The sequence below is a fragment of the Physeter macrocephalus genome, chromosome 11, assembly GCF_002837175.3.
Source record: "Physeter macrocephalus isolate SW-GA chromosome 11, ASM283717v5, whole genome shotgun sequence".
NCBI classification, from domain to species: domain Eukaryota; kingdom Metazoa; phylum Chordata; class Mammalia; order Artiodactyla; family Physeteridae; genus Physeter; species Physeter macrocephalus.
This window is the reverse complement of record NC_041224.1, coordinates 2964795-2979063: the sequence shown is the minus strand read 5'-3', so window position 1 is coordinate 2979063 and position 14269 is coordinate 2964795. Positions and strand designations below refer to the sequence as shown.

At 34.3% G+C, this 14269-nt stretch overlaps 1 protein-coding gene across 6 annotated transcripts in view; it reads left to right on the top strand.

The window, feature by feature from the left end:
• IBTK (inhibitor of Bruton tyrosine kinase) overlaps positions 1 to 14269 on the top strand; it is a 90046-nt gene that overhangs the window by 60402 nt on the left and 15375 nt on the right. For 3 of the 6 annotated variants that reach the window (XM_007108927.4, XM_007108926.4, XM_007108932.4), the window contains 4 exons: positions 981 to 1129; positions 2535 to 2698; positions 3806 to 3898; positions 4439 to 4582. In XM_007108927.4, the coding sequence (XP_007108989.2) occupies positions 981 to 1129; positions 2535 to 2698; positions 3806 to 3898; positions 4439 to 4582 (550 nt within the window). Of the gene's footprint in view, positions 1 to 980; positions 1130 to 2534; positions 2699 to 3805; positions 3899 to 4438; positions 4583 to 7097; positions 7189 to 14269 lie in introns of those variants that run through there. The other 3 variants (XM_007108929.4, XM_007108928.4, XM_055087681.1) reach the window with 2 other exon arrangements.

Genomic DNA, 14269 nt, shown 5'->3' with positions numbered 1-14269 from the left:
TCGTGCCCCGGTCCGGGAGGATCCCGCATGCCGTGGAGCGGCTGGGCCCGTGAGCCATGGCCGCTGAGCCTGCGCGTCCGGAGCCTGTGCTCCGCGACGGGAGAGGCCACAGCAGTGAGAGGGCCGCGTACCGCAAAAAAAAAAAAAAAAGAAAAGAAAAAAGAGAACAACACTTACTGAATTTATGAGATATGTTTTATAATGTATTTATTTTGCCATTGTACTACATTTTAAATATGTGGAAATAAACACATGAACCTAAGCAAAAGTTTTTTTTTTTTTTACTGTTTATACTTGAAATGACTGATTTGCTAATGAGCCAGGATACCAGATGTAGCAGGGAGACAGGTATTTAGCTTGCCTAAGAGAACAAATGGTATATACATTTCATAACAACTTATTCTTTAGGTGATAAGCTAACTGAAAATAGCTCTCAATTCACAGATATTTTGCAGAAGGAAAAACCCTCCAACAGGCCACAGTAGGCTTCAGCAAAGCCTCTGCTACCTGGCCAGTCTGCTGGCTTAGATGAGTGGCAGAGAGGTTATAATGCTTCTCCCACACAGACTGGGACTAATCCCCCTTTGCATAGGTGCAGAGACAGGTGGGAAAGGGAAACGGGAGGGGTCTAGAGTTTATTAATTTTGTCTTGCTGTCTTATCTTTATGGGGAAAAAACTGTTCTGAGTCACTTTTTAAATTAGATACCAAATAATTATCTTCCTCAGGTTTATTGCTTAATTGGTGTGTAATTAAAATGAATAAAACTGTTGTTTTAAAATTCTCCATTTCAGTTTTTCACTTCACCTGATTTCTTTCTTCAGTTAGCTTGAATTATTAAGACTTTAGTACAGTGACTATAATTTAAATGTTACTAAATCTGGATAATTGGACGCTTTTAGCTTTATTTGGTTCATTAAATGTAATACATATGTGTTTACCGTATATGTGTTTAAATATGAAAAAATTTTCACCTTTTAGGATTGCTAAAGTCTGGTAAGACCAATTCTGTGGAATCTCTTCCAGAACTGTTGACATCAGACTCTGAAGGAAGCTATGCAGGAGTGGGTAGTCCTAGAGATTTACAGTCTCCTGATTTCACAACAAGCTTTCATTCAGATAAGATTGAGGTTTGTGTTTGTTTATTAATGCACTATTTTCTTCAAATTTTAGTCTATAGACAGTTTAGTTTTTCATTATTTTTACTCTAACTTTAAAACATTCTTCTGCCTGGTTTATAAGAAAATGCAATGAATGACATAATATATGTAGTGTTAGTTTTCTCAAATTAGCCTAATATTTCTAGTTTTAAAGATTTTAATTGCAGTTTTGAGCCCTTTATGATGTTGTATTTCTAATCTTTCTGCAATAAAAGTAATGTTGATGTAAAGTATAGCAACACTGTATAGGCATATTGAAATATATATTCATAGCTAAATTACTTGAAATATATTTTGTGAAATGTCAGTTAACACCAGCTAAAAATTGTCAAAGGAAAATGATTTTGAAAGTAAGCCTAATACCAAAATTTGTTTAGTGTCTTTCTGCCACGGTGTGAACTGGAGCAATGCAATCTGGAATGGAGTTCTTCTCCTAGTCTAGCATAATTGACACTAAGCTGCTGAATTCCTAGGCTGGTCAACTCTGGGGGAGGCCATGTTTCAGACATCTCTTAACATTTAATTCCATAGTTGTTAATCTACAGGGAAGGAGAAGGTCAAACTTACCAGATATAGAGTAATTTTTTCTAACCTCTATACATCCACAAAATATATTAGAACGTCTAGAAATTTGTGAGACAATAGAAAATTTACCCTTTATTAAGAGTCTTCTAGGCCTCAAGGATTGATATAAAACAAATCTTTATCATAAAAATTTTTTTATGTAAGGTAGAAGTTTGGGGGAAATTCATATTACACTTAGGTTGGCCTGGAAGACAGTTGAGGTTTAAAAGAAGGTTGAAGGCATACTGTGAATTTTTGGCAATAGTAGAAGAATCTGTCCTGGCAGTGGAAATACCATTTCAGTAACTTCCTTGACCTATTGTAATAGCAAAGTTTTAGGGTCCCTTTTGAAGTGTCAATATTATTTGACTTTAATTTTATTCAGTCCTTTAATTATATTCAGAGTGAATTGTATGACATTTATGCCAGACTTTCATTTTGTTTCATTTTAAAGTCATGGATTGTTAATTTTAAAGTTACCGCTTCATATCTTATTTGAACAACTTATACTTATTAACATTTTTGTTTACTGCTCAGGTAAATAACTTGATATGCAAACTTATGTCCCTAAAAATTATTCCCAAAGCTTTTAATAATTGGGTTATAGCCACTGATATGGTTTGAGAATTGATCGAGATACTAAACAGTAGAAGAACTGAATTGAAAATACTAGATAATTATTGTAAGGTTTTACTCTTTAATATAGTTTAACCAGTATTTACTGAGTACCAACTATGTGTTAGCTACTGTGCTAGGGGTACCTGCTATTACTCACTTTTTAATTTTTTTTTTTTTTTTTTTTAACCTCCAGGGGAAAATTAAATCCTATGTTAATGGTACACCTCCTACACATTTTAGGGAAGATTTAAAACCATGGGAAAAATCACCAGTACTTAAAGTATCTGCTCCACAGCCCATTCCCAGTAACAGAATTGATACTACAAGCTCTTCCAGTTGGGTTTCTGGCTCTTTCAGGTAGGACTTTAATTTTGTTCTGTACTTGTTAGTCTGAGAAATATCATTTATTTTTAGTCAAGTGAAACTTTTTAATGAAGCACATTTAAAAAATTAATACAAATTTCTAATATACAGAAAATTACCTAAATGCATACAAATTACCAGCTAAAGTGCATACAAATTACTAACCAGCTAAAATAGGCTTTTTTTTCCAGACAGAATTTAGTTGCCTTTGCAGTGTCATCAGGGAATACTTAGTAAAATACTCTATAACACACACACACACACACACACACACACACACACACACACAGAGTGACTTGATATCAGCTTCTTTTCCTTTTTTACTGGATAGTGTATATTAGTAAAAACTCCCACTCAGGAAGACCATTTTGTCATTTGTAGGCTTACTTTATCTTTTTTTTTTGCATATTAAAGTGTATTTAAGATCTCACAAAATGTGTTGTTATAATTAATTTTCAGAGGCTATTCATTTAATGTTATGCTGTAGTTTTAACTTAACCTATATTCTATCCATATTTTACTTAGAAAAGTCAGTTTTTAAAACTGAAGGAATAAGTGTAATTAACATACAGTATCCTTTCAAAGAGCTAATTGAGCTTATGCTTCATCTTTATTACCTAGTATGGTTTATAATAGGCTAAGACTGTTAATTGACTTACCAATTATATTGTCATCTGGGCCATTTGTGTAATTATTTTGAAATATGCTGTATTTTGCACAGTTGGAATAAAGATGATGATGTCCCGGTTTATGCTGCTTCATGGTCTAAAGATAGTTCAGAAAGTAGTCTCACCTTTTTTCCTAAGTAAACATATTTGTGGGAACACCTGGAAGCATCTTCTAATCACTAATGTTAGACTATTTAATTAAACATGTATGTCTTAACATTATGACTTTTGATGCATTTTATTATTATGTATGTATATATAAAAGTAGCTTTCATTCAAAATATCCTTTTTGAAGTTGGCTACAGCTGACAAAATAGACCTAAATTATCCTCTCATTAATGATGTTATATATAATTTACAGTTTCAGTAATGTTTGGGTGTTGGACTTCATGGTTAAATGAATGGGTTGTAAAGTAACTTTTATGTCTTTTAGTCCTGTAAGCCCTCCTGTCATGGATCTCAGAACCATCATGCAAATAGAAGAAAGTAGACAAAAATGTGGAGCTACACCAAAGACAAATTTGGGGTTGGTTACAAAATCATAAAAAAGGAAAGCGTGTTATAGTTCTGCCCTAAAGAACTGGAAAGACCTACTGGACCTTTCCTATTATTTTTCTGCATTTGATGTTAAAGTTAGTTGTAAGCTCTTTTCTAGGTAATTTAGCCTCCATAACATTATTTCTTAAATATATTCTGAAGACTGAGTTGGGTTGATAGTCTAGCTCTTGTGGAATACAGTATTACATGCCGGAAATTTGCCTCTAAAATGATCTATTTCTGTTACAAGTGTGATGCAAGTTTATTAGGAGGGCTCCCATGTAGCTAGTACTTGATCCTTGATAGTATAAACTAATTATATATATTGCCACTGTTGAAACTTGTGGTCATTTTGATCTAGTAATAGTAAAATCCCATCAAATAAACACAGAGCAATATAATTACCAGTAACCTTTGTTGAGCAGAAACTAATGTTAATTGGTTTAATTTCTAGCAAAATTATTTCTTATGCAATTAAACTTTCTCAGAAGCGGTGAAACTGATTGGTTTAATTTAACTTAATTTCTAGAAAAATGATTTCTCATGGAGTTAAACTGTCTCAGAAGCAACGAAAAATGATTGCAATGACTACCAAAGATAATAATTCAGGAATGAATAGCATGGAAACAGCTTTAAGTGCTCCTTCAAAAACCCCCAAACCAGCGAATGCATGGTATGCTCTAATTTTTATTAAAATAAGCTTTGTACATTAGCTTTTAAGGTAGTTCTTGGCTTTGTTTTTTTGTTTTTTTTTTTTTTCCTTCCTGTCTTTTTCAAATATTTCATTCCCCTCTTTGCTTTCAAGTTAAAAATTGGACCTTGGGAAATACTTTATTTTTTTGTTTGTTTTGAGAAGTGCGTCATGATTTTTGAATCTTTGTCATATATGTGTAGATAAAATTTCTTCTTGGTATTTTAATTAATGTTTATTGCTAAGGCACTTTAAGGGAACATTCTTATTTTTTCATTTTTTATAAAAAATAATGTATATCATAGAGAAGTTTGATAAAAGCAAACAGTTTTCTTTTAGCACCCTAATTTCTTTGTATATTCCCTGTATGCATCATGAATATCTTTAAATTTTTATAATCATAGCTTGTCATTGTCCCTTTTAAGCAGGGCTGTTTACTTAACATTGTCTTGTATAACTTTTCTCAATTAGAGTTGACCCATAATGCAACATTAATAGGAATAATCTCCAAAGAGGTCAGATAGCAATTTTGACATATGAAAAATAGGTTGTACTTCTGCTCCCCTCCCATCCTCCCTTTTTTTTGGTAACTAGTATCATAATAATTGGAAACCAATTTTAGAAGAAAAATACATGGATAGTATGAAGGGCAGGAAAGATGAGTAGAACCCTGTTGTTCTCACAAGCATTGAAAGAGGGTATTAGAGACTACTCTTGGTTTGGGGCAATCCCTTCATTACTTCTAATGCCACTTTTTTCTATTTGTAAGAGGGAATATTTTTCCCATTAAAATGTAAATTGTTTTGAAGAGAGTGGCAACTCATTTTATTTTGATTGCCACCAATAGGACTAAATATCAGACCTACTAGTAAATCTAAAATATGATCACAGAAAAAGAAAACAAGAGGTGAGAACACCCAAGTGAAAAAGAAAAGAGAGTAAAACTTGAGGGAATGGGTTTAGTAGAATGTTTTTTTTTTTTTAATTAATTTATTTATTTTTGGCTGTTTTGGGTCTTCATTTCTGTGTGAGGGCTTTCTCCAGTTGCAGTGAGTGGGGGCCACTCTTCATCGCGGTGCGTGGGCCTCTCCCGTTGCGGAGCACAGGCTCCAGACGTGTAGGCTCAGTAGTTGTGGCTCACGGGCTTAGTTGCTCCGCGTCATGTGGGATCTTCCCAGACCAGAGCTCGAACCCGTGTCCCCTGCATTGGCAGGCAGATTCTTAACCACTGCGCCACCAGGGAAGCCCAAGTAGAATGTTTTAATTCATTGGTATTTGTTGTGCACCTTCTACATGCAAGGCACTGTTCTAGTTTCTGATGATAAGGCAATATACAAAACTGATTTAATCACTGCCTCTGTAGGGTTTATGGAGTAGCTGTTACAATATATATTTTTTTCATATAAATTTATTTTATTTTTTTACTTTTAAAATATTTTTGGCTGTGTTGGGTGTTCATGGCTGCGCCCGGGCTTTCTCTAGTTGTGGTGAGCGGGAGCTACTCTTTGTTGCAGTGTGTGGGCTTCTCATTGCGGTGGCTTCTCTTGTTGTGGAGCACGGACTCCAGGTGCACGGGCTTCAGTAGTTGTGGCACGTGGGCTCAGTAGTTGTGGCTCTTGGGCTCTAGAGCGCAGGCTCAGTAGTTGTGGTGCACGGGCTTAGTTGCTCCGCGGCATGTGGGATCCTCCCGGACAAGGTCTCGAACCCATGTCCCCTGCATTGGCAGGCAGATTCTTAACCACTGCGCCACCAGGGAAGTCCCCTGTTACAATATTGAGTTATGTTTTCCCTATATTGAGTTATGTTTTCCCTAAACAAAAGTATGAAAAAGACAAAAAAAAAAAAGTTCTTTGATTAGCTCTCAAGATACTAAATATATCGCAATTTGAGAGAATTAGCTAAGCACATGAGGAAGCTTTGGGCTTAGTAAATACACTTTTAGCCCTGCCATCAACCAGTTTCCTTATTTAAAAACAAAAAGTAAATGAACAAAAGAAGGAGCAAAACAATGATCACTCAAGTTAGGAAATCCAACTACTGGACAAATACTCTTGGTTTAGCATCTATTTCAAACATAGGAGTTCTTTCCAGCCCCAATGAAATAATTTTTTTTTTCACGGGCCCAGCCGCTCCGCGGCACGTGGGATCTTCCCGGACCGGGGCACGAACCCCTGTCCCCTGCATCGGCAGGTGGACTCTAAACCACTGCGCCACCAGGGAAGCCCTGAAGGATCTTTTAAAGTTCATTTCTGCTAAATTCTTCTGAATTTATGTACTGCTTGAGTTATTAAATAAATAATAGTGGGCTAAGTTAGTAGAATATATGTATGTAAGATATATATGTCAATAAATGTACATAATTATACATATGTATTATAAGCATATATGTATATAATATATGCATATAAATTAATGACAGGGATCAGAAAACATTTGTTAGAACTTTTTTTTTTAATATTTATTTTTATTTATTTATTTCTTTATTTATCTGTGCCAGGTCTTAGTTGTGGCATGCATGCATGTGGGATCTAGTTCCCTGACCAGGGATTGAACCCGGGCTCCCTGCATTGGAAGCATGGAGTCTTAACCACTGCACCACCAGGGAAGTCCCTTGTTAGAACTTTTAAGAACATATTTATGTAAAATGGTTGATGTTTGATATTCCTGAATTATGTATATTTAGTATAAATGGAAATAGTCATTTTTAGGTTGTTGAATTTTCTTTCTTGAATTCTTAGAAGGCTGCAGGTTTAGTATATCACTTCATTTTTAATCAGTTACACATAGGTTGTAAATACATGTGGTATATGCTTAAAGAAATAAAATAGTAATAGATTTGTTATCTTCTGTAAATTATTGGTTTATAGAAAGTTGGTAGAATTTAAACTTTGCCCAGCTTTGGAAAAAGTAGAAAGTTAATCTGAAATTAACATTTTAATCTGATTTACAGATTGTATTTATGGAATATATTCATTACTGTAGTGATTTATGGAATATATTCATTACTGTAGTGATTTATCTTTTTTAAAATACTTCTCAAAGGAACATCTTCATCATCCTGATGAATCATCTAATGCGATTTTATTTATTTATTAGAAGGTGTTTTTATACTGTTTATCTTAATAATGAGGTTAATGTGCTCTTCATTAGCAAATCACACATTAGCCCTCTAAGTCTGCTTCTGGTCGTGGTAAGGAATTTTACTTAGTTTGTTCACACATTCACTCACCTTGTGTCGGTGTTAAATATGAAAGATAACTGGTTTTTGCATTACAATGAAGTTCTAACCAGTTGACTTTTAAATCTAATGTGAAAACGCCAAGTGTACATGGGAGTTGGTCACTTTTCATTATCCTTTATTTTACTTGGAGAAATAATACAACATTTGTCACCAGTCATCTTGAGTGGAAGAATGCACAATCTTTGTGGCCTGGCTTGATGTATGAATGTAAATTCTCCAAATTCCATTTAGAGCTAACCTATAAATTCTAAACTAATTTCAATTATTTAACTTTTTAGAGCTAGAAATTTTATTCATTAAAGCAAAAATTTCACGGCTGCTTTAGTTGAGGAACAAAATCTTGATTAATTTTTTATGTGGCTACAGATTCTTCTTCATTAAGTTTCTCTGGCTGCTAAAATGGAAAAGAGCCAGAACCTTTGAGTTAGGAAAGTAAAATCGTTGGAAATCAGACACTGTTTCAAAGTATGGCATGATCAGTGGAAAGAATAACAGAACTCATTTAAAAAGAAGTCTGCATAAGACATTTTATAGGTAACCACTATGCATGGTTAATGAACATGTGAGTTTTAAGATATCTTGTAAGCATTGTTACCTATATTTATTCTTAAGGAGATATTATCATAAGTAGCCATTAAAGAAATAAAAATTTTTAGCGTGTATATTGTTTACCACATCTAGAAGTTCCAGAATTACCACTAAGATGAATCTGACACCGTGTGGTTCTTACACAGATCATTGTGAAGTTTCTGTTCTTAGAGACATGAATTACTTACCAAAGACATTCAGCAGATTTTTTTGGCAGAGTGTTCGCGAGCAGTGTTCCCTAATGACTAATGAGACACTGTACTTTCCACCACAGTTACGTTGTTTGCCAGTAGAAACCTTCAGGATGTGTGTTTTCGGGAGCAGAAAGGAGTTGGTAAGGAAACGGAGAGTGGTTCTTTGTATTTAATTTTCCAGTGTTCTGCATATGTATGTGCTTTGGAGAAAATTTTGTGGTAAAGTCAGGTAAGCTCCTTTTGAAGAAATATCTTTCACGTGAATACGTGAGTGGGTCATGTTTCTGATAAATCTGTAAAGAAAATTTCCCTTCTGTGATTTAAGATTTTACATAGGGTAAATGATTTTTAAATGTGGACACAGTAGTAGAGTATAGTGATCTTAATATAGTGATCTTATAGTGAACTCCTGGGTTCTGGAGTGAGCCTTGCCTGAGCTTGACATTGTGAATCTGTTACCTGGTAGCAGTGTGAATTCAGATCAGTTGTTTAATCTTTCCCTGTCAGATCAGTTATTTAATCTTTTTCTGTCTCCTTGTTCATAAATAGGGCTAAACACAGTACCTGTTTCACAGGGGTATTGTGAAGAGTACACTGAGTTAATAAATGAAACACATTTAGCCTAGCACCTTCAGTGTTGTACAATCAAATGTATAAATGTTAACCATTATTATATACTCAATAAATTGTAACTTAGTCTGTAGTATGTTCACATGATTAACTGATTTCTTTAACATGTATTAAGTTATTGGTTAGTTTTTTTCCTTAGAAAAATTTTATGTGAGGCAGTTTGTATTGATTTAATTATTGAGTAGATAGAAATTTGGTAAAAGTTTTTAGCTGATTTTGTTATGAATAGATGCTTAGCTCATATGCTAACAAAACAGTGTGAATCACCATTATTTTCCTCCCATCTGTGTCATCTTTGGCACTTTACAAGGAGTATTGTTTTCATTTCTTATTGAAGCCAGTGATAGACTAGATGGCCAAGCATGAGTTTTGTGATCATTAAGAAATGGGTTTGGATCCCAGTTCTGCCTTATCTCTGGTGATCGTAGGATCATTCAGGTCCCTCAACTTTGGTTGTACTCTTCTTTTAAACTTAGGTAGTGATAAAAATACTTATCTTCAAGGATTGTTATTGTAAGGGTTAAATGAGATGATGCATGTAAAAGTGTTTTGGTGGTTAGGTCAGAATCAGGTACAGATGAGTTATTCAGACAAGATACAGGATTTTAGAAGGCCTTGCTAATTTTTTATGGGGAACCCCAAATAGTTTATGAATTTAATCTGGTTGTGGATTTTATGGTTTCTTCAAAGTATGAATTTAACTTTTTGGGGAATTAACTGGTTAGCATTTGTGTTCACTTTGTTTTCTGAGTAAATAAAATAGAAGAAATTAATATTAGACTAGGAAATTGCTTATGTTGTTATTAATAATTTTTACTTATTAAGGATTTCTGAAAATGATGCTAAGGTTACAGTGTAGTTCTAGTATACAAAATCATAGCTAAAGGTTACATTTCTGAATCAGTTTTTCTAAGTTAGACTTTAGGAAGGAAAGATATTATGCCTATATTTCTTCATGTCAGAATTTCTGTGTTCTCATTGTCTTCTTTTTCTCTTAAAATAAGTTAGTTTTGTTAAATGCTGTGAAAATTGTGGATAGTAACAGACTTAACATAGCATTTCTATGTATCAGGTACTGTTTAAGTATTTTACCATAAGTTAACATTTGATCCTCATAACAACCATTATAAGGAAGGAGATGGTATCAGTATCTCCATGTTACTGATGAGGAAACTGAAGCTTAGAGGTTAGTATCTCCCCAAGGTCAAAGCTGGTATGTGACAGAGACAAGGTTTGAACCTACAACAGTTAGCCGCAGAGCCTGTGTGCCTGACCCTGACTACTACCCTGCAAGTCCCTTTTACATTTTTGATTGCAGTAAAACATTGATTGTTGAATAAAAAGATTCTAATACCATAGCAATCTGAGCATGAAATCTTTGGAAGCTAAATTAATCTGTAAAGGTGATTTTTAATTTGTATACTATTTTTTGGTAGATATTCTAAAGTGCATTCCACTCAACTAATTCTCAAAGTACTACACCTATACTGGGTGTGATTAGTTTTGTGTATTTTTGATTATTTAGATCAACTTAATTTTTATTTCCTCTATGTTGTACATGGAAAATTAGATTTAAATTTTAAATTACTTTTTATTGAAACATAATGTATACACTTAGGAGTGCAGTTATCATAAGTGTGTAGGTTGTTGTATTTTCACAAACTGAACACGTCTTGTGCAACCAGCACTCAAATCAAGAAGTAACGCTGCCAGCATCTCAGAAGTCCCCTCCCCTAGTCCACTATCCTGACTTCTACTTCCATAGAGTAATCTCTCCCTTTTTAATACACACACACACACACACACACACACACACACACACACACACATAGAATCATTATTGTTTCTAGCTCCTTTTGCTCAACATATTTATGAAATTCATTCATATTTTGATGAGTACTAATATTCCATTGTGTAAATATACCACAATTTATTTTACTCATTCAGTTCTTCTTGGCATTTTAGTAGCTTTGTTGTTTTACTGTTGTTAGGGTTAGTGCTGCTGTAGATATTCTAGTTCACGTCTTTGTTGAACATATTTGCATTTCTGTTGCGTATATAACTAGGAATAAAATTACTGGGCTGTAGGATATGCATATATTCATTTCTAGTAGATACCACAACACTCTCACTAGTGGTATGTGAGTTGACCTTTTTCCACTTCCTTTGCATAAAAAATTGTTTTAGTCATTCAGAAGGAGTGCAATAGATTTCATTGTGTATTCTGTTTTTTTTGAAATAACTTTACCGAGGTATAATTTACATACAGTAAACTGCACTACTTTCAAGTGTATAGTGGGAGTTTTGACAAATGTATCACCTGTCTAATTAAGAAAAATATTTCCACCATCCCACTACCTTTTCTCAACCAACCCCCACCCTCTACCCATGCCCCCAGCTACCATTGATGAAATTTCTATCACTATAGCTTAGTTTTGCCTGTTCTGGAACTTCTTATAAATGGCATGTAAGTACAGTATATGCTCTCGTGTGTGTCTGGCTCCCTTCATTCAACAGAAAGGTTTGGAGCTTCATCCATGTTGTTATATATCAATAATTTCTTCCTTGCTTGTTGAGAAATACTAAGTTTATCTTTATGAAAAAAGTTATTTAGGTACAAGTCTTATGTTATTATTTCTCTTGAGTAAATGCTTAGGATTGGAATTGCTGGATCGTATGTTAAGTGAATGTTTGACTTCCTAGGAAAAGTACCAGACAGGTTTCCAAAATGGTCATGCCGTTGGACGTTCCTACTAGTAGCATGTGAGTTCCCATTATTCCACATCCTTTCCAACACTTCATATATTTAATCTTTTTAATTTTAGGTCTTCTAGTAGGTGTGGTTTATTTGGCATTTCTCAGGGGCTTATTGGCTATTTTCATATCTCTGAAATGTCTTTTCAGATCTTTTGCCTTTTATTGGGCTATTTTGTTAATCTAGAATTCTGAGAGTCTATATTCTGAAAATAAGGATGTTTTTTGATATGTTTTGTGGATATTACCTCCCAGTCTGTATTTTGGTTTTTCATTTCTTAACGTTGTCTTGGGAGGAGCAGAAGTTGTTAATTTTGGTAAAACCCATTACATCCATTTTTTGTTTTGTTTTCATTGAAAGTTAGGGCTTTTTATGTCTTTGACGATTCTAAGGTTACAAAAATTTTTTGTTTTGATCTAGATGTTTCCTAAGTTTAGCTTTTGTGATTGGGTTTGTGATTTTCTTTTTATATGTGGGTATGGTAGAGATAAAGGTTTTCGTTTATTCTTTTTTTTTCTCATACAGATATCTAGTTGTTCCAGCACAATTTGTTGAAAAGATTGTTCTTGCTCCATTTTATTACTTGGCACTTGGAAGTCAGTTGAGCATGATGTGTGTGTGGGTCTAATTCTGGACTCTACTCAGTTCCGTTTGACCTATATGTTTGTGCTTTTGATGATAGCTTTTATAAGTGTTGAAATCAGATAGTATAATTTCTCTGATTTTGTTCTTTTTTTCAAAATTATTTTTTCTATTTTTAGTTTTGACCATGTTTAAATAAATCTTAGATTTGGCTTGTCAAAAAAAAAAAAGCCTACTGGGATTTGTTGGGTGTTGCTTTGAATCTGTAGATGAATTGAAGAGTATTGACAGGTTATCAGTATTGGGTCATTGAGTCCCCTAAGAATGAACATGGTATCCTTTAGATTCTCTTTAAAATCTCTCAGCTGTCTTTTATAGTTTTAAATATATGTATCATGTCCATCCATGTTTTGTTAATTGTATCCCTAAGTATTTAATTTTTTTGATGCATCCATTGACTGGATCATAGAACTTTTCGTAGGATTTTTATCCTTTATCCTGTTAATGTGATGAATTATATTGATTAATTTTTTTTGAGTGTTAGAACAACCTTGCATTAAATAAAGCCCACTTGGTCATTGTTTATTACCTTTTTAGTAAATTGCTGAGCATTACCATTATCCCAGAAAATTTTCTTCAAAAAGTTCTCTTTTTATCTTTGCCCCTCTCTCACCCCAGTGTCAACCATTGTTGTGGTTTTTCTTTTTTGACTATAGTTGAGTTTTGCCTGTTCTAGAAGTTTATGTAATTAGAATGAAACATAATATACTTTTGTGTCTGGCTTCTTTCACTCAGCATGTTTTTCAGATTTATTTGGATTGTGTATACCAATAGTTTATTCCTTTTTATTATTCAGTAGTGTTCCAAGGTATGAATATACCATATATGAATATACCATAATTTGTGTTTACTCCTGTTGATGGACACCTGGACTCTTTCCAGTTATTGGCTCTTAAGAATAAAGTTGCTCTGACCATTCTTGTTTAGTCCTTTTTGTAGACGTATATTTTAACTTCTCTTGGGTAAACAATAGAGAGTAGAATTGCTGGATTTTACAGAAAATGCATGTTTACTTTTTTTAAAAAACTGCCAGATATTTTCCACAGCATTTGTATCATTTTATCCTCCCAGCAAAATTTATGAGACTGTTGGTTGTTTCACATCTTTGCCAACATTTGGTATTGTCAATTAATTTTACCTGTTTGGGTGGGCATGTAGTGGTTTCTCCTTGTGGTTTTGTGTTTCCCTGATGAGTAATGAGCACACTTTTTCACGTGCTTATTGACCAATTAACATCTCTTCCTCTGTGAAGTGTCTATTCAGATCCTTTCTGCATGCCTTTTGAAATTGCCTTGTCTTTTATATTTGTGTTCTTTTACATTTTAGTTCTAGGATTTCGTTTTTTTTTTTTTTTTTTGGGCTGTGTTCGGTCTTCATTGCTGCGCGCGGTCTTTCTCTAGTTATGGCAAGCAGGGCCTACTCTTCGTTGCAGTGCATGGGCTTCTCATTGCGGTGGTTTCTGTTGTGGAGCGCGGCCTCTAGGTGCGTGGGCTTCAGTAGTTGCAGCACACCTTCCCTAGAGCACGCGGGCTTCAGTAGTTGTGGCGAGCAGGCTCAGAGTTGTGGTGCACGGGCTTAGTTGCTCCGAGGCACGTGGGCTCTGCCCAGACCAGGGCTTG